We start from the raw sequence: 25,264 nt of genomic DNA on the forward strand, positions 1-25,264 counted from the left end.
CACCCTGACCAGGGCTAGTTTCAAATCTTGATGAGGAATTTTGGGTCAGGGAAAGCAGACGCACGCAGATGTAAGTGATGGCTTATTTTAAATCCGCCTGAGCGTATTGGAAATGGGGTTAACTGAGCTGCATTCCTCAGGCAGAGCTGTAGCAGAATGAGGCACATGATTCGTAAGCAGTCAGAAGGCAAAATTCCACCGACCTTTTTCATTAAATAATCTCTCGATCCTATGGCTCGCACATTGACACACAGATGACTTTGAACATGAAAACAGTTAAAGAGTTGATTGACGAGAATAAAAACATGTTTCTCTTTCAAAATATTGTCAGCCATAAGTCCCATACATATTTTTTAAATTCCCCATGTTGGGCAACTAGAAAAAGGAAATCGCTATTAACAACAATAGCCCTCTTTTGTAAATACTTTTCCACCCCAAGAAAAGACCGACACCCTGACCAAAATGTGTGAGGTCCTAAACAGACAATCCACAAGGAATACAAGTAATGGCTAAATAAACAGGATCACCCTCACTAGCGAGCAAGAAATGAAAAATTAAAACAAAATATCATTGGAAAATAATTAAAAGAATGAGCCCAAGCGTTGAGCGCTGTCATTTTCTGCTTACAGGGAAATATACTATATCATGGATAGATTTCCAGATACAAGCTATAGGATCTTATGTCTTCTAAATATGGAGGACACACAAAAAACAAACATAAAGAAAAACACAAATATAAAAACAAATAAATATGGAGGACATATTATTGAAACCTCACTAGATGGAGCCCTATTGCAGGCTGAGTAATCAGTGAGACTAAGCAAATCTGAGCAGCAAACCCCCAAATTCTCCAGTGAGCCCCCAATGGGCTTCCCCCAATGGGCTTCCCCCACTGGGCCTTCCAAAACACTGCCTTGGTTTTGCTCTAGAACCTTCTATCTGACCAAATTCACTAGTGAGCTATTTGGTACTCACTGGGCTAAAGTCCTGATGTTGACCTTTCAGCGCCTTGAGGGGTCTGGTTGCTAGAACTCAGTGATGTGGGGCCTGTGAGTTCCATGACACCCAGATGGGGCCAGGTATGTGCTTCCCAACATCAGTGTCCTTGGCAGTGGAGTATGGTTCTCTACTTTTTTTTTTTTTAATATATTTTATTGATTTTTTACAGAGAGGAAGGGAGAGAGATAGAGAGTTAGAAACATCGATGAGAGAGAAACATCGATCAGCTGCCTCCTGCACATCTCCTACTGGGGATGTGCCCGCAACCCAGGTACATGCCCTTGCCCGGAATCGAACCTGGGACCCTTCAGTCCGCAGGCCGACACTCTATCCACTGAGCCAAACCGGTTTTGGCAGTTCTCTACTTTTTAGTTGGTCAACTGGGGAGGGAACTCTCTGATATCCAAAGCCTTTAACCTGGTCCTGCCTGTGCTTCGGCTTCATCTCATAGTGGTAACAGCATCCCACGTGGTTCCCACTCAGCCATTTCCTAGCTGTGAAACTATGGGCACATTACCTGACCCCTCTGAGCTTCACTTTTTTTGTCAGCAAAACAGGGCTGATTTAAGGGTTAAATGAGATAGTGTAACTGTAAGATATGCACAGAGTGAGCTTAGCTCAATAGAACCCTCCTCCCCCACCCCCACCCCCAATTGCTCTAGATCTGTGCTGTCCAATATAGAAGCCACTGGCCCCACGTGGCTAGTCTACATTTAACTTTTTAAAAAATATATATTTTATTGATATTTTACAGAGAGAAAGGGAGAGGGATAGAGAGAAACATCGATCAGCTGCCTCCTGCACACTCCCCACTGGGTATATGCCAGCAACCAAGGTACATGCCCTTGACCGGAATCGAACCTGGGACCCCTGAGTCCACGGGCCGACTAAGCCAAACTGGTCAGGGCTACATTTAACTTTTTATAAATTCATACCCCCTTCACCCATTTTTCCCAATCCCCACCCTCACCTCTGGCAACTACCAATTTGTTTTCTATAAGCTAGGTTGGTTTGTGGTCGCTTGGTTGATTTTAGATTCCACATCTCAGAGAGATTATATAGTATTTGTTTTTCTCTGTCTGATTTACTTCACTCAGAGGTCCATCCATGTTGCAAACTTCAAGATTTCCTTCTTTTTTATAGCTGAATAGTATTCTTTATCCATTCATCCACTGGTGGACATTTAGGCTGTTTCTCTCTTGGCTACTATAAATAACTGCAATGAACAGGGGAGTGCATACACCTTTTCAAGTTGGTGTTTTTGTTTTCTTTGGATAAATAATCAAAAGTAGAATTGCTGGATCATATGGTAGTTTATTTTAATTTTTTGAGGACCCTCCATTCTGTTTTTGGTAGTGGCAGCACCAATTTATATTCCCACCAACAGTGCACAAGGGTTCCCTTTTCTCTATGTGCTCACCAACACTTGTTATTTCTTGTCTTTTTGATAATAGCCATTCTAACAGGTGGTAGCTTATTGTGGTTTTGATTGGCATTTCCCTGATGATTAGTGATGTTGAGCATCTTTTCATGTAACTGACTGTCTGTATGTCTTCTTTGGAAGGAATATCAATTCAGATCTTCTGTCCATTTTTAATCAGATTATTTGTTTCTTCTGCTTTGAGTTGTATGAGTTCTTTATACATTTTGGATATTTGCCCCTTATCAGATATATTATTTGCAAATATTTTCTCCCATTCAGAAGGTAGTTGATGGTTTTCTTTGCTGTACAGACCCTTTGTAGCATGATCTAGTTCAGTGACGGCAAACCTATGACACGCGTGTCAGAGGTGACACACAAACTCGCATGTGGCTGTCCAGTTTTCCCAGCATCATTTATTGAAGGGACTATCCTTCCCCCCAGTGTTATCTTGGCTCCTTTGTCATACATTAATTGACCCGATAGGCATGGTTTATTTCTGGGCTTTCTAGTCTGTTCCATTGATCTATATACCTGTTTTTACACCAATATCATGCCGTTTTATTTACTAGTTTAAATAACATTTAATCAATGCTATCAAAACAAGATTCTTTAAGGGCTTACCTGAAGAATTCAAACACAAAATATTTTCTGTGCTTACAACTATAATAGAAATTATTCACGTCAGAATGGGGGGGGGGGGGGGGGTTATACTCCTCTAGAAACCAAGAGTGAGCTCTTACTGTTATGTGGGCAAACATCACGTTTTCATGTGCTTATATTTCTGCTTTTTCTTGGTACCATCACGTCACAGGGGAAAGTGAATTGCCAACCCAGAAGGCTTTTCACTTCTAAGTAAGATTTGCCAGTTACATTCTCATTATAGGGAAGAATGCTCTTTACCTCTGCCTTAGGTAGGACACAGAAGGCTCCATTGTTGAGTCCATTTTTTTTAACAACTGGGTGGTCTATTTATAAGATGAAATTATTAAATGCAAGTGATAATAATTTAACAAAATGACAATACGCTTGAGCACCAACTACAGACTTTACATCATCGAGTCATTTTTTTCTTACAAGAAGCCCCATGAAATAGGTATGATTGTATCCCCATTTGACATATAGGGGAAATGAGGCAAAGAGAGGTCAAGCTATTTACCATGGTCACACAGAAAGTGGTTGAGCTGGACTCAAACCCAGATGGCCTGACTGGTTCAACTACATTCTGAAGGGCCAAGACCGAGGCCAAAGGCCAGCACCCGGTCAAATCACTACGGTATGTGACATTCTGCCCAGCACTGAGCACTCACTCCCCTGCCCTTTCGGTTTTGATAATGATGCAAAAACTAAAAGATAAACAGAGACGGTTTCACAGCTGCAGGTTTCACAGCTGCCACATTGGCTTTCCGCAGTTTCAGTACATCCCTAAGAGAACTCAAGGTCCAGCTGTTGGGAGGTGTCTTGGGCTGCCTAGCTACACCCAAGGAAGCAGAAGCAAGAAAAATACAGATGCACCAAGCAGACTTTGAAACAAGCACGTTTGAAGGAAAACAGATCCAGGTCATTATGGTTTTTATTAGTCATTGTGTGTATGCGCATGAAATTGTGTAACTAACTTATAGGAATAGAGCAAAAACTACCAACAGGGGTGGGCTCGCGGGCAGCTGAAATGGGCAGCAGAGGGCTTTACCTTCATACCTGATCTGGGTACTACTTGAAAATCTTGAAAGCAAATTAGTTTCCTTTTTTGGTTTTTGGTGGTTTTCTTTTTCTTTTTTTTTTCTTTTTTTTATAAAATCCTTTCAAAAGACCCTAAATGCAGTCAGTGATCCAAGATCAACTCTGGAATGCTAGGGGGAGAGACAGTTCCAAACTGAGACCAGAGAAAACAATTCTCAAAGCTGATTCCTTCCTACTCCCCACAGGAAGTCAGCCAGGATAAGAATCCAAAATCAGGCTCATTCTGGGGACTCCAATGTGTTTTCATTGTTTTTCTTTCTTTCTTTCTTTCTTTTTTTTCTTGAAGGGAAGGGGACAAACGCAGGAGGAGGAGAGTAGGGATTTTCTTAAAAAACTTATTCAAAATCCTTCAAAAGGCCTCAGGAAAAATCTGAAGCATTAGGCCTAAGACTTTTCTACTTGTGTATCAAAATAGAACAAGAAAAAAACAGATCATCCTGCCACACCACCTCAGCTGTTTCACCAGCCTGCCATAAACCTAGGGCTATCCCAGTCCATCCACTCTCCTTCATCCATCAACTTTAAATTATTCTGCCCCAACTTACAGTCTCATTAACCCCCAAACACACAGAAAAGCAAAGTCAAGTTGGTGATGCTAAAACCAGTTGACAAGTCCGGCTCTGAAATGCCCTTGTAAAATTTACATCCTAAAACTCATATTCCCAGCAAAAAGTAAATATAATAAGTAACGGTCTACCAGGCAGGGTCTCTTGACTGGTTTTAAATCGATGCCTCTTTTGATAAAATTTTCACACTCACTCAACACACAGGTATCTCAGAATACTCCAATTTTAATATTTACATAGCATCTATCCCAGTGATGGCGAACCTTTTGAGCTCGGCGTGTCAGCATTTTGAAAAACCCTAACTTAACTCTGGTGCCGTGTCACATATAGAAATTTTTTGTTATTTGCAACCATAGTAAAACAAAGATTTATATTTTAGATATTTATTTTATATATTTAAATGCCATTTAACAAAGAAAAATCAACCAAAAAAATGAGTTCGCGCGTCACCTCTGACACGTGTGTCACAGGTTCGCCATCACTGGTCTATCCTGTGCTAGGCACTGGGGGGACAGGGAGGTTGACTGAGAAAGGACAACCCATCTTTGAGAAGCTTACTGTCTATTAGGGAAATGAACATTAAATAAATAATCACACATGTATTATAGTTAACAGATTTTCCTTCGTAAGAAGAAAAAGTAGAGGGTTTAAGGAAGCATGTAAAACGAGAATATAACCTAAACTGTAGGAGGAAGGCAGGTTTCTCTTAGAAGTGATAGTTAAGCAAAGATCCTGAAAATCGGTCATTAGTCCAGTGAATAGTATGGGTAGGTGTCCAAGCAAGGAGAACAGTATATGCAAAGGCTCTGAGCTTCACAGTTCAAGAACTGTCAGGTAGGTGGGGAACAGAAGTGAGGCTGGAAGAGTAGTAAGGGCTGCATTAGATAGATGAGCTGAGATCTTGAGGGACATCAGAAGGTCTTGGAATTCATCTTAAATGCAACTGGGAAAGCAGCCCTGTCCCTGACAACGTTCTGTGATGATGGAAATGATCTATTCTGTACTACCCAATATGGAAGTCACTAGCCACCGTGGCTATTAAACATTTAAAATACGGCTACTGCGACTAAAGAACTAAATTCTTCATTTTAATTAATTTTTAACTAACTTTAATTTGCATAGCCACATGTGACTGGCGGCTACCTTATCGGACAGTACAGCACTAGAGGGTTTTAAGCTGGGATTAACAAGAACTGGCTTATACTGGCTGCCGGCCAGATGGAGAGAAATAGGCCACTGCAAAACAAATACAGGACACGGAGTCAGTAAGAGTTACTGATGGGACTACATGAGAGTAAAGGGCACGAAAAATCAACTCCAAAGCTTTTAGTCAAACTTTACTTTGCATTACAGAAATAGGAGCTTTGGTTTCAAAAATAAATGCATATAATATTGAACTTTTACACACACACGCACAGCCTAGCCTCTGAGAATAACCATTCTGATGCCTTGCAAATAATGGGGTGAAGTATATGCTCTATGAAGTAAATAATTGGGGGAAATCCATGACAGCCTGAGCACAGATCACCTGTGACTGTCAGGATGTACCAAGTAGAACTGTATTCCATAGAAAAATATATCCTGTGAGCCAATGTAGCATCATGAACCCCTTGGTGTTCCAGCAACAGCGGCAGGTGCAGGGTAGGGTTGGGGGCAGTGTCGGATACGGAGAGCCATTCTCCTCTCTAGAACAGAGGAAGCCATCCCTACACCAGGACTGGAAAGGCTATTTCTCTGATGCCCTTTCTGTTTGTCTGTCCGTCTGTTTAAGGGGTAGGACACATGATGGAAGAGGTTGAAGAGTTAGCTGGAGACGAGAGACCAGAGGTGAGTTTAAAATTTTCTTCAAGTGCCATTTCTTTCATTATCAGGATATTTAGGAAATTTGGGGCTGGCTCCATTTACATTATTCTGGAAGTAATTTTCCTTATAGCACGCACTCTCAAGGGAACTATTCGTCCCCCAAAAGGTTGAGGAGTGAATTTTTTTATTCTTTTTATGTACAAAGAATATATATGTGTATGTATATGTATATGTGTGAGAGAGTGTGTGTGTGTGTGTGTGTGTGTGTATATATATATATATATATATATATATATATATATATATAATGTAAATGCACAAATAGATAACAATGTGCATAACTGTGATGTTAAAATGTCATGGGGGTGGAGAGCTATATTAGCAAAAAAAAAAAAAAGAAAGCTTATAAGGTTGGAGTGTGGCTAAAATGAAAAAAAAAAAAGTTAAGAATCACTGCCCTAATGGAAACTGAGGAATAAAAAAATGTTAAAAGTAAACAAAAGATCCATCTATGGATGAATGGATAAACAAAATGTGGTATATACATACAACAGGATCCTGCCCTAAAAAGGAAGGAAATTCTGACACATGCTACCAACATGGATGAACCTGGAGGGCATATACTGAGTGAAATAAGCCAGAAATTAACCGACAAATACTGTCTGATTCCACCTGCATAAGGTACCTAGAACAGTGAAATTCACAGAGACAGAAAGTAGAACTGTTGCCATCTACAGAAAGCAGGTGGCTGCCAGGGGCTGGGGGTGGAGGCAGTCATTGTTTGATGACTTCACATTTCCGTTTTGCAAGTTCTGGAAATCTGTTGCTCAACAGATGTGAACACACTTAACATTACTGCACACTTAAAATAGCTAGGATGGTAACTTTTATGTTATGTGGTTTTTGACACAATTCTAAAATGTTTTAATCCTCACCTGAGGATATATATTTTTATTGACTTATTTTTAGAAAGAGAGGAAGAGAGAGAGGATAAGAGAAACAATGATGTGACAAAAAGAACATCGATCGGTTGCCCCTCCCTCCCAGGAACCCTGACCAGGGATCAAACCCACAATCTAGGTATGTGCCCTGAGCCGGAATCGAACCCGCAACCTTTCAGTGCACAGGAAGATGCTCCAACCAACCAAGCAACCTGGCTAGGGTCACAATTAAAATTTTTTAAAAGTAAAAACAGCCATAGGAGTTTTTCTCAGTGGATAGAGCATCGGCGGCGGACTAAAGGGTCCCGGATTCGGTTCCAGTCAAGGGCATGTACCTTGGTTGCAGGTTTCCCCAACCTTGGTCCAGGTGCATGCAAGAGGCAACCAATCGATGTGTCTCTCTCACATCAATGTTTCTCTGTCTCTCCCTCTCCCTTCCACTCTCTAAAAATCAATGGAAAAATATCCTCAGGTGAAGATTAACAACAACAAAAATAAAATAAAATATTGTTAAAGAAAAAAATTATAAACAGCTCTACGGGTTTTGGTCAGTGGTCAGAGCACCAGCCCTCAGACTGAAGAGTCTCAGGTTCGATTCCGGTCAAGGGCATGTACCTTGGTTGTAGGCTCAATCCCCAGCCCCATCACATCAATGCTTCTCTCTCTGTATCTCTCCCCTTCCTTTCCACTCTCTCTAAAAATCAATGGAGAAAATATTCTCAGGTGAGGATTAACAAAAAGATAAACAAATAAAAGTAAAAACAAACCAAAAACCCAGAAAGGAAGAAAATGAAACACGAATACACCAGTGTAAAAGAATATTTTCCAAACATGTTATTTCTACTCCAAGTTTGACGGAAAAAATATTTTTTTTCTCTATGTATACTACGCTATATGCCAAAATACCCAAAATATGGTAGTGTACCCAAACCTCCTGTCTCATGGTAGTACAGATTTACATGCACAGCCAGCAAAGGGAAGGCAGCCAAGATGCTAACTGACAAAGCCAGGCTAATGTGCTGGCCCCACGGTAATGACAGCAATCAAAGCCCATCCCCCAATCAGAGCGATCACTTCATAAGTCATAGAAATGTCAATCACTACATTGTACACCTGAAACTACTATAATATTGTATGTCAACTGTAACTGAAAAATAAAAATTAAAACTTTTTTTTGTTGTTAATCCTCACCAGAGGATATTTTTCCATTGATTTTAGATAGAGTAGAAGGGAGGGAGGGAGGGAGGAAGGGAGGGAAGGAGGAAAGGAAGGAGGGAGGGAGGGAGGGAGGGAGAAAGAGAGATAGAGAGAGAGAGAGAGAGAGAGAGAGAGAGAGAGAGAGAGAGAAACATCAATGTGAGAGGGACACATCAATTGGTTGCCTCCCACACGCATCCCGACTGGGCTAAGAATCAAACCTGCAACCCAGGTACATGCCCTTGACCAGGAATCAAATCCGAGACCCTTGACGCTTGGGCTGATGCTCACACTGGCCACGGCAATAAAACAAAATCCCTTTTTAAAAAATCCTCCGAATCCTTTCTCAACATATACATATATCAAATCATCATACTATACACTTTAAATATCTTATTATTTTCTTTGCCAATTACACCTCCATAAAGCTGGGAGGAAACATCATCCAGAAGGCATCACATGTATGAGGTTGGCAGTACTCAAAGGTAATTTCTATGATTATAAAAAAAAAATAAAAAATAAAACAAAAAAACCCTACATTATATAAATAATGTATTTGGGCTTATAGTCAAATTGTCTGACAACATACATCAACAATTACAATCTATATATATATAGAAGGCTAATATGCTAAGTGTCCCTCCTACCATCCAACCGGTAGCTATGATGTGCACTGACCACCAGGGGGCAGACACTCAATGCAGGAGCTGCCAAGCTGCAGTAACTAGGCAGTGGCAGCTCTCAGGTGATGCACCCCGAAACCAGCGAGGAGAGAGCCCAATTCCTCGCGGGGATGCGTGATTCCACCTTCGGCATGGGTTATGTTGTTACTGGGGCACTGCTGGCCTCGAATCTGGTTTACTGCACACTTACGTTTGTGTTCCACACCCTGTACAACAGCAACTTTGCAGAGTACTCTCACACTCTGGGACCCCTCGGGGGATGTCAGAGAGCCAGTTTTGGCCTGATCCCTGGAGGCCAGGCCAAAGGACTCCACCTGCCAGAGGGACTCCGCTCACTCCACAGACTCTGGGGAGGGACCATGGAGGTTGGCTCCAGGGCGTGTCTGGCCCATCTCACCCAGTCCCACCCCACCCTACCGGGCATCTTCTAATTAATTTATTTTCAATGTGCACGAATCCGTGCACCAGGTCACTAGTTGCATATAATGAAAAGATATATGTAATAGGGATGTCCTAACCTATTTCCTTGGAAAGGCCAAATTTATTTTAACATTGTCATTGAAGTAAAATACAGTAATGTGCATTACAAACACTAATCTTGGGTGCTCAGATCAGTGAATGATTAACCCATGTAACCCCATCCAAGTCAATATACAGCACATTGTCAGCTTCCAGAAGGTTCCCTCTTGCCCCTGTCTCCTGTAAACATACCTTCACCACTATTTTGATCTCTAAACTATTGATTAGGTTTATCTGTTCCTGAACCTCGCAATCACACTGGCAATTCTTGAGTCTGGTTTCTTTCCTTAAACATTATATGTCTAAGACTCACTAATATTACTGTGTGTATCATGTATCAGTAGTTGATTTATCTTGTTGCTATGCAGTGTTTCATTGCATGATTTATACTAGAATTTAGCCATTCCACCAATGGATGTTAGGTTGTTTCCAGTTTGAGGTAATTATGAATAAAGTTGTTATAAACATTTTTGCATATGTCTTCCAATGAATATATGTCTGCATTTCTTTTGAGTACATAACCCAGGGGTAGAATCGCTGGGTCACAGGGTACTATATAGTTTTTGTAGATACTACCAGTTTGACTCTCAATAGCAGTGTGTTGGGAGTATAAACTGCTAACATTTGTCAATAGTAGGTAGTATCAGTCTTTTTAATTTTAACCAATGTGGTATCTCATTGTGGTTTTAATTATCATTTTCCTGATGACTAATGATGTGTGCTTTTACATAAAGCCACATGAATGTCTGCTCTTATGGAGTGCCAAAAGACCCAATCTTAAAAGTAAAGGGTTATTTGTTTTGTTTTTAATAAGTAACCATAGATGACCACATGCCAGACCCACTTTAGCTCATTATTTAATCAATAATATCACTACTTGGCAGCAGGGAGAGGAGTGGACTCTGGCCTGGACACCCAACAACCATTACTCAACTAAACAGCACACAAATGATAACAAGCTCAGGAAATACATTTTCTAAAGTAAGTGGCTAATGAGAGTTCATTGGACTCTAGTATGATAGCATGGTGTCACTGTAAAAACTAAAATCAGGTTAAACTTTTATGGCAGAAACTTGAAAGTTGGTCCTGAATATCAATTGGTGGTGTTTATAACTCAGAAAGCTCAGCACTACCCACTTGGCTACAGTGAACCATCCTGGGGCCTTCAAAGTAGCCACACCTGCCTAACTGAACCCCAGTTGTGTTTCTGTTACCACTCCTTCCCCCCAGAGCTATTGTCCTTATGGGAAGCCCATCCCAGCCCTAGTTCCTGAGGGTCTGATGAGCAAATCCTATCTCCCTGCCAGGGACTGGTTCAGGACTGGGTGTGGGACTCAATTTTGGCCCTTGAAACTTACAGAGAAGTTTGTTAGAGGCTTCTGGGAACATTTTTCTCACTCTTCTGAATAAGTTTCCAGAAGCAAATCTGCCTGCCATTTGAGGTACCGGCCAGTGTAGAAGTGTGGCTGTGAATCTCAACACTGCATGTGCAGAGGTGCAGCCCCGAACTTCAGCCTGAGGATGAAGCCAACACCAAATGGAAGAGGCCAGAGCCCAGGGAATCACAGGACAAGACGTGGGAGCCACTGGTTTGAGACAATCCTGAGGCCTGCCTTATGCATGTGGCTATTTACATTTTAATCTAAAATGACTAAAACTGCCCGGCCAATGTGGCTGAGTGGTTGAATGTTGACCCATGAACCAAGAGGTCACCAGTTTGATTCCTTGTTAGGGCATATGCCTGGGTTGTGGGCTCGATCCCCAGTGGGGAGCATGCAGGAAGCAGCCAATCTATGTTTCCCTCTCATCATTGATGTTCCTATCTCTCTGTCCCACTCCCTTCCTCTCTCCCCCCACCCCCCAAAAAATCAATAAAAACGTATTTAAAAATAAATAACTAAAACTAAACTCAGTGGAAAGCCTCAGGTCCTCAGTCGCTCCCGCCACGTTTCAAGCGCTCAGTAGTCTCATGTGGCTGCCATACTTGACAGATACAGAATATCACCAGCCCTGAGAAAGTTCTATTGGAGAATAAAGTCCCAGACAGAATAGTAACCTTGGTGCAACATCTGAAATATTACCTTCTACTCAGTGAAAGACGTAGCCTTTATTGTGTGTGAGAGTGGCAGATATGAGGGCTGTTGCCCCGAATCTTGGTGTGCGGCATCGCTGCCCAGGGACTGGATGGCCCCACCTTTCTTGGATTACCCTATTCCCACCACTGAGCATCGTGCCATTTTTCTAGCCCACACAATATCTAACACAGAGAGATTAATAATATCTGCCATCAGGGTTACAAGTTCTCTTGGAATTACTTCTGCAGCATGTGTTGGATAGAATGTGGGGCCACAGGTCGTGCTGAGTGAACCCAGCCACATCTCCCCCAAGCATCTTAGTGCTCGCAGTAGTACAACAAGAAACTAGGTCATTGCTCCATAGCTTCCCCCATAAACACAGAACCTTCCGTTTCTATCCTACTTATTCCCTCAACAGAGCAAAGACCTGCAAAGCCAAGGTCCAACCTAAGAAAACTGCTACTGATCTTGTAAAACAAGCATGAAAAATACTTCCTGACATGATTTCATAAAGCAGCTTGTTTTTTTATTTGAGAGGGGATAAAATAGCTGTATTCTGCTGTTGCAGCTTTATCTCTGCTGAGTAACTGTTTAGAATTTTTGATTCAGCCAACTCTAAAGCCCTGTTTCCCTGGATATTCACATTAAGACCTGACTCACCTCAGAGTGACTCACTCTTGTCTCTCAAACCAACAAGTATTTCAAAAAACATGTTCTTTGTTCAATTCCAGATCATAAGTGGAACACTTCACTACTTGGAGAAAGGCAGGAAGAGGACTCCTAGGAAGGTTAATTATATTCACACAGCTTCACAATGTAATGTTTATAGGCTTAAACTAACACAGGAATAAAATAACCTATATCTGTTCAACCTGAGGGGACAGACACCGATTTTCAAGGAAAAAACAGGCAATAAAAATTTTAATGAAAAAATATGTAAGCATAGCTATATATAAAATTCTCATAGCTTTTCTTAAGGGCTCCTAACAGAATATCCAATAACACCCATAAAATTGAAAGACTTACATGATTAAAAAAAAACTTTACTCAAAAAGTCTTGCCTAGAGCGTCGGCCTGCGGACTCAAGGGTCCCAGGTACGATTCTGGTCAAGGGCATGCATGTACCTTGGTTGAGGGCCTATCCCCAGTAGGGGGTGTGCAGGAGGCAGCTGATCAATGTTTCTCTCTCATTGATGTTTCTGACTCTCTATCTCTCTCCCTTCCTCTCTGTAAAGAAATCAATAAAATATATTTTTTTAAAAAAAGTCTTGACTTTTAAAAATACTCAACATGTTTCTGTTTGAGCAAATTCACTATTATAAAATGTCAAATCTTCTCCATATTAATGAATTAATATTTTCAACTATGTTTCTATTTAGTAAACAGAATGTTTAAGGAGATTAGTGAAAGAATTCTCAACTTCATCGAAAAGAATAAACAGGCCAGAATAGCCAAATACTTATTAAAAAAAGATAAGTATTAAGAGAAACATTTTCTCTACCATTTTAAAATGCATCTCAAACATATCTAATTTTAAATTGTAATACTAACATAAGAGTAGGAAGATCAATGGAACAAACAGAATATAAGGAAATAATATATACTATAAAAGAATTTCATCCATGATAAAGGGGGCTTTTTAAATTGATAGAGAAGGAATGAATCACTTGGTACAACTGGCTAGATATTTGGAACAGAAGTTAAATTTCTTCTTCACACCATGTTGTAATGTAGACCAATAATGGAGACCTCTCATCCGCCTCTCCTCCCCCTTCCTCCCCGCCGCCCCCCCCCCCCCGGAAAACGTCAATGCCCCCACCCCCAGAACCCCAGAAAATTCTATATTATATGGCAAAAGGGACTTTGTAGATGTAATTAGGATTACAGACCTTAAGATAAAGGTATTATCCTGGAAGATCAGGCGAGCCCATTCTAGCCACAAGAACCCTTGAAGCAGAGAACTTCCTCTGCCTGGGAAGAGCTGCCAGGGGAGAGGAGGGCAGGGGAAGGGGGTGGGAGAGGCACAGCAGCAGATGTGCATGAGAAAGAGGACCCATCAGTGATGCCCTGAGGATGGAGGTGGCCTTAGAAACTGGGAAGAGGCTCTTGAGACCTCAGCCCTATAGCCACAGGGAACTGGACCCGGCCAGCAACTTGAATGAACCCAGAAGAGGATTCCTTGCTTTCTCTCTAGGAGCTCAACCAACCAGTACCTTGATTTCAGCCTTGTGAAACCTGCCAAGCCAACCCAGACTTCTGACCTACAAACTGTGAGATAATTACATAATTCATGTTGATATAAGCCACCAAATTGGTGATCATTTGTTATGGCAACAATAGAAAAGGAATACACATCCTATACCAAAATTTGTTCTAAATGAATGAAAAAATGTTCATGTAAAAAAAAACAGAACACCACAGTGTCAACCAAAGAACTTGTATGCATCTATGCATAACCCATGGACACAGACAATAGGGTGGTGAAGGCCTGGAGGGGAGGGAGGGGGTGCGAGGGGGGGGGGAACGGGCTAGCTAGAAGGAATCAATGGGGGAGGGGAAGAGGGGACATATGTAATTCGTTCAACAATAAAGATTTTTTTAAAAATAGAATGAAAGCCCTAGCTGGTTTGGCTCAGTGGATAGAGCGTCGGCCTGCAGACTGACGGGTCCCAGGTTCAATTTCAGCCAAGGGCATGTGCCTTGGTTGCAGGCACATCCCCAGTAGGGGGTGTGCAGGAGGCAGCTGATCAATGCTTCTCTTTCATCGATGTTTCTAACTCTCTCCTTCTCCCTTCCTCGCTGTAAAAAAATCAATAAAATATATTTAAAAAAATAGAATGATAGAAATTTTTAAAGAAAACACCACAATGCCCTAGCCCATATGGCTCAGTGCATAGAGCGCCGGCCTGCGGACTTGGGGGGTCCTGGGTTCAATTCCAGCCAAGGGCACATGCCCGGGTTGCGGGCTTGATCCCCAATTGGGGGAGTGCGGGAGGCAGCCAATCAATGATTCTCTCTCATCATTGATGTTTCTATTTTTCCCTCTCCCTTCCTCTCTGAAATCAATAAAGAAATATATTTTTTAAAAAAGAAAGAAAACACCACAGCATAAATTGTTTATCTAAATACTATGTTGTACACCTGAAACTAATATGAAAATAGTACTGAATGTCAAGTGTGTAGACGAAAGGGGCCACATGCTGACCTGACAAGCTCAGGGGAGGCCTACATGGCAGTCTTGCAGACTCAGAGACCTCAAGTCACCACAAAGGATGGTCTGAAATTAAACTTTAAAAGCAGTTATGGTGGGCAGTTACGTCCTAGGCCGGTATCTTCACTGACAAAGTCAACCTTTACCTTACCTGAGCCTATCTGTCTTTTTGCATCTATGATAACATACCCTTGAAATGTCTGGGTAACGTGTAACTCTCCTTTTTTCTGGACTCCCTGGGGCACAACCAAATGTGCTGGGCGCCAGGACAGAGACCACAGATTCCTTCACTATCATGTTAATTGATCCTGCACCCACCTAAGTATGTGTCCATCATTTTACTTTTTCTCCAATCCCAGGGGTTTCCCCTGCTTTGCTTTATCCCTCCTCCTTAATCTATCACCAATGAATTTCATGTAATCCACCTATGTCCCTCCTTTGATTGCAAATGTATAAATACAAATGTAACCTGCCATTCTCCAGAGCATTATCTCAATTTGTTGAGGTTCTGCTTCCTGGCATATGTCGACAGTTTGGCTCAAATAAACTCAGAAAAATTCTTTACAGGTTTTAATGGTTTTTTTTACGTTAACAAGTGTAATTAAAAAGTAAAAAAAAAAAAAAAAATTAAAACCCACAGTAATAAAAAGAAACAAGCTGCTGACACACAGCAACATAAAGAATATCAAAAACATTATTTTGAGCAAAAGAAACCAAGCTCAAAAGAGTATGTACTTGTGATTCCCCTGAGATAAGGTTCCAGAACTGGCAAATTTTAGAAATCAAAGAGAGGGAAGGCTATGGAATGCGAAAGCACTTTCTGGGGAATGGAAATGTTCTCTATTTTGACTGGGGTGATGACCACATTTTAACTGGGGTGATGGTTCAGGGTAATGGTATCGGCAGCAGCCGCCCCTGCATGTAATTTGAGTGTAAACCCTGCAACATTTACAGAACCTTTGCTTTGTTGACTCAGCAGTGAAAATATTTGTTAAAAACAAAGCCCTAGTATTTGCCTGTTTTCTCAGGGCTTTCCTGAAATGACCAGTCAGTTAAGCGGCTAAGAGAATCTGAGAGACTCAGGCCTTGGATGAAGGGAGGGAGGGGTCAGTGCTGCAACATCTGAAAGGGCCCCAATCTTTCTTCAGGATTGTTCCTTTGGGGAAAGGGCCCAGCTCCTGGTCCCAGGCCCTAATGAACCCTCTTCAGAGGGAGGGTGTCACCCTGGGAAGCAGCCTTTGGGATGGCTGCTCAGCTCACCACAGAGGCCTTCTCAGACAGCGAGATGCCCAGAAGCAGGGCCTGGGGTGTGATCCGTGATCTGTGCCTCCGACCTGCAGGCAGGTTTGAACTTTAGGAGAAGTTCCTTCGGTGGTGGCAGCTGAGGCAAGAGGCTCCAGAGGAGGGTGGCCTTGCCCCCCACCCTGCGAAAAAGCCACTTTGGGGCGAGGGAATCCTATGCCCAGAGACAGGAGAGGCAGAAAGAGGGTTGCCACTGCCTCTGAGGCCCAGCGGCTCCCCTGCCCCTTCCCTAATTATCAGTCATCAGCAGCCTTCCAGAACATTCCTCCTTTTGCCTAAGTGGTTCGTTTTTTCGTTCATTCACTAGAAAGAAAAGGAGAGTGGATCGCCTACTTCACCCCTCCCTACAATTTCACATCAAACAAGGTCTTTATTAAGGGTGCCCTGTCCCTACCCTGTGCCGTGTCTCCAAAGCTCCATGCTAGCTAGGCCTTTGTTTTCCTGCTTTCCCCAGTAGACTGAGCTCTTAAGGCAGGAACTGCGTCTTACTAAGTCTTATTATTTCTGCAACCCGAGGGCTCAGCGGTGTTGCATGAATAAATGATTTCCTGGCTTTTTAGCAGGGACAGATGATTAAGCTGGAGGATGGGAAAGGAAGGATTGTTTGTGGGGTGGGGGGGGGGGGGGGGTAATTTCACTGGTGATTTTGGATTTCTGACCATCTCCTGGAAAGCCAAGAAATGCTTAACTGTCATCTATTCCCTTGGAGGACACACATTTAATAAAAGCCAACCACGCAAAATACAAACCAGAAACCACCAGATAAATCCAACCAAAATAAAACTGCCAAAGCTGCCAGCTACTCTGGGAAAATAATGGAGAAAGATGTTTACACATTTGTAAGTTATCTGTTGAGAATTCAATGGTCAGCAAATAGTGCCACAAATTCCCATGTGAAATTATAGTCCCAGATATCAAAAATGTTCAAAGCAAAGCATAATCCCGTAGATTAGTTTGGAGCTGGCCAACAATAACATCTGTAGACAAAGAAATCGAAAGGAACCTAATTAAGGTTGCCAGCTCTTTATTTTGCCAAATAAAAACGTTTTTTTCAAGTTTACCATCTTCTCTCCCCATAATTTCACTAAAGAAGGAATATTTTAACCCCCCCCCCCCCCCGCAAAAAAGGGAGGAAAATGTAAACTCAGTCTAAAGAAAGCCATTCTCAAGGAAGACTGAGCTAAGAATCTTCCAGCACATGTTAGTCTTGGACAGTGTGCAGATGGTTTGGACCTTCAAAGGCAGATGTTCCAAGTCCCTAAAACCATGCCAGGCCCCTGGAAGATGCTCAAGAAATATCACTAAAGGGCACAGATGGATCAATTTCAACTCCTGGTTCTGCAGTGGAGTTTCAATCACAGGACCTCTAAAGAGAAAGGCTGCAAGCAGGCCTCCCTCCCAGTTGGTGGCTAGTGATGGGCACAATTTCTCCTCAGTGTATGCCACTGACTGGCATTTTCCCATTTTGCTATTTGACTGAGAGTAGTCCCAGGCAGCTGCATGATAAGATTTATTGAGCACTTACTATGTTCCATATACTAAGCTCTTCTTGGGCATTTGCTCATTGAATGTCCCTAACAATGGCAGCGAGAGATGTATAATTATTATCCCAATTTCCCAGGTCAGAAAACAGGTTTAATCAAGGTGAAGAGATTTCTCCAAGCAAGGCACAAATCCAAGTCTGTACCAAAATCAGTGTTCACAAGCCCTAGGAGAGACAAGGTGAACACAGGGTGAGGGGAACTGGGGGAAACAGGAAGGATGGGCTTTAACATTAAAACCAAATATCACTAAAGGCAGAAAGCCCAAGAAGTTAGCATTCCACACTCTGCCTCAAGACAAACAAGGAAGTTAAGCATCAGCCAGCACAGGTCGCTCATCAATCTTGACTCAGTATCTGTGCTGACTCCAGGCTGCCCAACAAGTGCCATATTCCTTTCATATTCCCACTCTCCCTAAAGCATCGGAGAGCTATAGATGATTGTAAAGTTTGGAGCAACCCCACAGAAGGTGGCAGCCCCTGAACAAAGGTGCTTTCTCATTCACAGGAGAACTTGAGTTGAATAGCAGCCAGCCATCCTCCCCTCCAGATCTTTCCCCAAACCCCTCTGCGATGCTTTAAATGCTGGTTAATGGCCTCCATTTCACTTCCCACCTCAAGACCAGAGTAATCTACTTCTCCCTCAATCTGAATGAAGGGCAAGACAACCCAGCAAAGAGGCTAAAACACCATCCACTATGACATGGGGAGGATCCAGAGGTGCCCAGGAAATCCCCATAAACAAAGCAGTCTCCCCCAGACAGGAACTCCTGAAGGGCAGCCCCTCAGCAGTGCTGGGAGAACCTGAGTTCTAGCCCCATTTCTAACACCACCTAACAGTGTCCTGAAACATGGGGGCTTCAACTTGGTCTTGAAAAAAGTGGCCAGACTGAAAGATCTATTCATCCATACTCCCAGCCTTCTAAATAAAACTCAGAGCTGTTAAAACACACACATTCTCTCTGTCTCTGTCTGTCTCTCTGTCTCTCTGTCTCTCTCTCTCTCTCTCACACACACACACACACACCATACTTTCCACGGCTAACTCCATTTAGAATAAAGCCCAAATAGCTCAGATTCCATTCTAAGTCCTACATACACACACCCTCAACTTATCTTTCCAGCATTTTCCAATACTATGTGCCCACAATGTTGTATCACGCTTCCTCAAATTCATCTGGTTCCCTCCCTCTCCCATGCCTTTGCACAGCAATGTAACAGGGCTGGGACGGTGTCAGGAGGAGGGTAGAAGGATATGAATGTGTCCCCCTGATAGAAAACAAATCCAGAAGCCTGGGATCAAGTCCCACTTTAGGCCTGTTTTCAGGGACCCAATTCACCCAACTCTGGGCCTTGGTGTCCTTGGAAAATGGACAGTATCACCTATGTGACTGGACTCCCGTTTCCTGAGTCAGTCAACAAATACTGAGTGCCAGGCAAGAATGACCCACAAATATTGAGTGAATGAGCAAGAATGACCCAAAACATTGTGGTCCTTATGAAGTTTACATTCTGGTGAAGAGAGATCTATCATTTGAGGATTTCTCATAATATTTCTGTAAGAATTAAATAAGATAATATATGAAACACACTTAACATAGAGCCATATTTAAACATCAATATAGTAATAACATTACTATATTGATGTTTAAAATATAAGCCCTTTTGTGCAATGTTCTTCTTAAAAAGAAGCTGCTCCTTTTACCTGGAATGTCTGTTTCTCCCTCCCAACACCCCTCCATCTTCCTGCTGGGAAGGATTTAGGGCTGGGAACTCCTGAAGTGCTGTCTGCATCTCCTCTAATCCTTTCTCAGGCTCTGCCTGGCAGTAACTCTGGTCTACTCCCGCTAGCAGTGCCTGTCTCATATGATTACATCCTCCATGAGACAGGGTCTGAGTTCTGTGAAGGGTGACACTGCCTTGAAAAACAAAAAGCAACAGGAGTTGAGAAGAGGTAAGACACTGAGAGGAGAAGAAGAGGCATATCAGACAGAAAGTCTGAGGGCCAGATTAAGGGGGAGTTCAGACTTGAGTGAGACCCGGAAGTCACCAAATTTTGACCCTTCAGGTAGAGTGGACCCGGATGGGCGGAGGATGAGCTGGCCCAAGGGTGGCCAAAGAAGAGTGCCCTGGAGGCCACAGCTGGACATGAAGCTCATCACAGTTCAAGGCTATGATCCGAGGATTCTTGTCACAGTGAATCAAACAGCCTATTCTTGATATTGTGCAGTTTCCTCCAAAATGGCCTGGTTTCCCCAAAATATGTCACTTTGGCATACTGATTATTTTGAATTAAAGGTATTGAGAAAGAGCCAGTGCAAGAAGGACGCTCTGACCCTCCTTTGTGAGGTCCCACGTGAAAGGTAATCTCCCTGCACCAGGAGGGAGGAAGGAATTCTTATCACCACAGACAGGGAGTTTAGGGCAGAGAAAGCCACATAAACAAACCTTGTTACTTCTTCACCAATTTATTACCCCAAACCCAAATCCCTGTCTTGTCTACTTTTCACAAATGTATTGTTTCTTTGTCTAAAAGGTATAAAAGCTTCTTGCTTCGGTCACTTCTTTGAGTCTCCTATTTCTATGGGCCTCTGCTGGGGTCCAGCCCCAGCGGGTCCAGGGGTCCCCAAAGGTGTAGACGGAGTCGGCGAAGAAGGAAGGACACGGAGACAGTTTTCAGTTGATCAGCAGCCTAGCCAGGATCTCCAGCCAGGATCTCCAGCCAAGTTCTGGTCTGGATCTCCAGAGAGGTTCTGCTCTGGATCTCCAGCGAAGTTCTGGTTAGGATCTCCAGCCAGGTTCAGTCACCAGGTTCTAGTCAGGTTCTCTTGCCATGTTCTATAATCAGGTTCAGTCCAGGATCTTTTGCCATGTTCTCTCGCTAGGTTCTGTTGCCAGTTTCTGTCCAGGATCTTTTGCCATGTTCTCTCCAGCGAAGTTCTTCTGTCTCTAGAGAACGTTCTGTGTGGGTTCTGTGCCTAGGTTCTGTCTCTCTTGGTTCTTACTTCTAAGTTCTGTCTCTTTCTGTCTTGTTACATCTGTATTTATACCAGTTGATTCAATCCTATCAATCTCTATTACAAAGGTTAGGGCGTTTCTTATCTCCATTCCAGGGAGTAAAGATTATGTAGCTTAAGCATGATTGTTCGTAGTTAAAGTGATTAATTACCCGCCTGGCACTTAGTTGAGGGGTTTTATTCCCTCCCTAACTTCAGGGGAAAATCCCTACCTGGGGAAACAACCTTTCTCAGAGAGGAGACCTTGGTTAAAACACATAGTGCCAAGAAGGTGAGCAAACACTTTAAGAACAGTATGCCATATATGCCAGGTCCTTTGAAACAGCAAGGATGGACCGGCTCCCGGCAGGCCTCTCCTATGTATAAAATTAAATTTGTTTTTTCTCTTGTTAACCTGTCTTCCATCAATTTAACTCAGAAGAGCCAAAGAAACTAGCAGGGAAGAAGGGAAAAATGTTTCCACCCCTATACCTCCAAAACGTCATCACCATTTTCTAGGGAGAGCAATTCTGCCTTCCCCCACCCCACCCGCAACAAACACCCTTCCAAATGCTGCCATTGAGAGGAGCACCCAATGCTTAAAAAAATAAAAACATCTCAATCTAAATGTCTAGAACTTCAAACACCGACATAGCTGAACCTAGACTTGGTTTGGCTCTGACAGACACACAGGAGTCCCACCAGCTCATCAGGCTCACGGGAGCTCAGAATAACGTGCCATAGTGACTACAGGTGAGCAGCGATACCGAAGTTCAACAACACCCAGGCAAATGAGGGAGTCGATTCAGGAAACCTGGGCCAGGGTATCAGATGTAAGGCTCATTCATGTTTCCAGATTTTCCACAAAAAAACAAGGAAATAGGCAACGCTTAGTTAAGAAACTTAGACCAAGAAAAATGTCTGATCAGGCAGCATGGACAGCCTCACTGACCAAAGGAAGAACATTGCTCTTGGTCAGTGTCCTGAGGTGCCGGGAGGTTCCAGCATGCTGGTTTAGCCGGTTTAGTACTTTTTTTTACATTTTAAACCTGAATGCTCACCCTGCCACTGCCACTGCCCCCACTCTCTGCTAAAAAGTGTCATATTTGCTAAGGAGACTATTTCCCCTTGAATTTCTCTTTCATTTCTAATAACCGGGATTTTTTGGCCTTAAGAACCTCAGGCTGCACTCTAAGGAAACTTGTTACAAAAGCCATGAGCCAGCTCTATCACTGGCTAGAGAACTGCAGGGAAGGCACTGACCTGTCAGCTCCACTTCCCCATCCGAAAAGGCAGAGGAGCGCTGGTTCCTCAAGGTCAGTTAAAACAATGCCACGCTCCTGACAATGGCTGGAAGCCCACACCCCAACCTTCACTCCAGCTCTTAAAAACATCCCAGGATCACTTTATCTTCCCCATCCAAACATGGGGTCTGCAGGCTCTACTCTGGCTTCTAAAGGAAACTTCATCCCAAGAAGCAAAGGTAAAATAATAAGAGGGCATACACCACAGCAATGGGCCTTTGGTAGCAGCCAACAAAAAACAGAACTAATCAGCACAGAGAATTCCAAGAATCCCACAAAAGCAAAGTCTCTATTTGGGCCCTGAGAGCCATGGGCTGGGAAGTCAAGAGAATCAGTATCTAATCCCAGATCCCACTAGTGACTGACAGTTGATGGGCCTATTTCTTCATCTATAATATGTTCATGGCCCAGCCCTGACACCGTAGGTGTGAAATTCTGAGCAGAGACTTAAAGAACCGCCTTTGGAATGTATGAATACAGAGTCTGTGACAGCCTTGCAGTACTCTTCTTAAAAAAAAAAAAAAGAAAGAAAGAAAGAAAAGAAAAGACAAGCAACCTATCCCCAATCCCCATCCCCCATCTGCAGCACTCACTGGCTCATGGCAAGCAGCCAGGTTGGTGTGGACAGACAGAACCGGAGGGAGCAGACGCATCCATCCCCTAGCCTGCCTTTGCAGTCGCTAATGGTGTGAACCACACCACCGTGTCCTGTGGCACTCTCATTATTCACGTAGGAATTTCCTTATGAAGTATAAATATCAGTCTCCATCTCTCCAACACCAACCTCTCCCTTCCAAAGTTACTTCCCAGGGAAAGGCTGATGTTCTCCCGCCTCCCTGGATGAGAGCCTGCAGTTGCCACCTAAACTGATTAGTCAGTCATAAAATCAAGTTAATGGGTTATGACTAGCTTACACACACACACACACACACACACACACACACACACACACACACACACTATCATTGTGCCTTATTATAGAGAGAATACATATACTGCGGAACTCTTGTGGCAGTTTCATATTGTATATGTATGTGGGTGGATGTGGTCTCCATGGCTGGTCTTGGTCAAAAGCAGACCGAGCAACATAGGCCTGACTAAGTGGGATCTGATTCCAGGGATGAATGCCACACCCCCCACGCCGCCTCCATCCCCGGTGGAGGATGCAAGGGCCAGCAGCGGGTACTGAGAATTCCAGCACCCACCCTGCTCTTCCACAAAACACAGCTAACTGGAAAACAGTGGAAACAAACTTCTGACTCCCCTTCAAGGCGCTCCTTCCCGAAGGCACCAACAGATGCTCCATAAAAGACCAAGCCATCCGTGCAACAGCCTTGCCCGAGAAAGGTGCCTGGCACCCGGGCGGCTCAGCAGCGGGGGAGCAGCTGGGTGCCCAGCATGCAAGGAAGGCCCCTTTGCTCTCTGCTACCTCCTCCAGCTAAGGACTGACTGGGCAAACAGCAACTGGGCTGGGGACGAGAGAACTCAGAGCCCCCGTTCGCTCTCCTCTTTTGAGCATTATTTTCTAAATTGCACATCTCCCTCAAAACCCTCCCCAGGAAACACCATAGCTTGTAGCCTCCGAGAAACACCCCCAGCCTGGAAGGGGGCTGGCCCGCGCTGCACGCCCAAAGCAGCGCTGTTCCCGCGGCGTGGCGAACGCTCGGGGCTCCCCGAGGTGCGCGCTCCGGGGGTGCGGATCGCGCCACCCGGGCTCCCCGTTTGAAAACCATCGGGAGCAGAAGCCTGCGGGCTTCTGGGGGTTTCCCCTGCTCGGCCTGGCCGCTCCCCGGGAGGCCCTCGCCTCGGTTAGCCCGTTAGCCGAGGACGCCGGGCGGGGCAGCCCCGGTCGGCCCAGCCCCGCTCGCGATCGGGGTGGAGGGCAGAGCAAGAGGCCTGCCCGGGGCTGGGACCGCGAGGCTCCCGCTGCCGGCCAGCGGCCGCTCTCCAAGTTCCCCGCAGATCCCGCCCCGCGGCCGGGTGCGTGCCCGGGGGCGCGTCCGCGGCGCTTCTCGGCAGAAGGTGCCGGCGGCCCCGGGGTCCCCTCAGGGGGCGGGCGGCGGGCCCGGGAGCCGCGGCTTCGGGCTTCGGTCCCCGGGCGGGGACGAGGCAGGCCGCGCGCCCCCGCAGCCCTGTCGCAGCGCGTGCCCTCGTCCCCCGGGGCCCGGAAGGCCGGAGCCGCCCCCCGCCCGACCCCGCGCGGCAGGCAGGCAGGCAGGCCCGGGTCTGCACCCGGATGAGCGCAGGGCCCGCCCGGCCTCCGTCTCGGGGGTCGCCGGCCCCCCCCCGCGCGCGGCCGCTGCCCGCCGGGCCGGCGGCTCCCCCCGCGCTTCCCGCGCCGCGTACGCACCTAATGGCCCGCGGGTCCCACATGGCCGGGGCCTGAGCGCCCGCGCGGGGCCCGCCGCCGCCGCCGCCTCGGGAGCCGCTGGCTGGCGGGCAGGGCGCGGCGGGCGGTGCGGAAGCCCGAGAGCGCGGCCCTGGCGGGGGCGGCGCGTGCAGCGGCGGCGCGGGGCCCCGGCTCCGGGAGGCGCGGCGCCCGGGCCGTGAGGAGCGGGGCGGCGGCGCGAGGCCCCGGCGGCCGGCGGTGTGCAGTGCAGACCGGGTCCAAGTTTCCACGTAGTTGCGGGAGCCGAGGCCTGTCACGTGCGCGTCGCCGCTGGTGGGCGGGGGTCTGTCCTGGGCTCCGGGCGTCTCGACGTCCCTCCGGCGGCGCGTGTGAGCGGCCGTGGAGGGGCCGCGGGCGGACGGTGCTCCGGGCCGGTCACCTCAGGGCCTGGGCACACACACACACCCGTCGCGGTCACCCGTGAGCTGTCCTCGGCGGGCTCAGCGCGAGCGCCTGGCCGCTCCTCCCCTCAGTCCCCTCCGTCCCCTCCGTCCCTCCCACAGACCCCCAGGCCGCGGCCCGCGCCACCGCGGCCACTTCCTGTCAGACCGGGCCCACATGCCCAGCACTCACTCCGGG

At 45.2% G+C, this 25,264-nt stretch overlaps 1 protein-coding gene across 2 annotated transcripts in view; it reads right to left on the reverse strand.

The window, feature by feature from the left end:
• Window positions 1-25,059, reverse strand: part of TRANK1 (tetratricopeptide repeat and ankyrin repeat containing 1) — an 83,638-nt gene extending 58,579 nt beyond the window's left edge. Inside the window, exon 1 of one of the 2 annotated variants that reach the window (XM_059664242.1) lies at window positions 24,647-25,059. In XM_059664242.1, coding sequence (XP_059520225.1) covers window positions 24,647-24,669 — 23 coding nt within the window. In that variant the 5' untranslated portion in view covers window positions 24,670-25,059. The remainder of the gene's footprint in view (window positions 1-24,646) is intronic. The other variant, XM_059664239.1, reaches the window with a different exon arrangement.
• Between the last annotated feature and the right edge of the window lie 205 nt (window positions 25,060-25,264).

The sequence above is a fragment of the Myotis daubentonii genome, chromosome 14, assembly GCF_963259705.1.
Source record: "Myotis daubentonii chromosome 14, mMyoDau2.1, whole genome shotgun sequence".
Lineage (NCBI taxonomy): Eukaryota > Metazoa > Chordata > Mammalia > Chiroptera > Vespertilionidae > Myotis > Myotis daubentonii.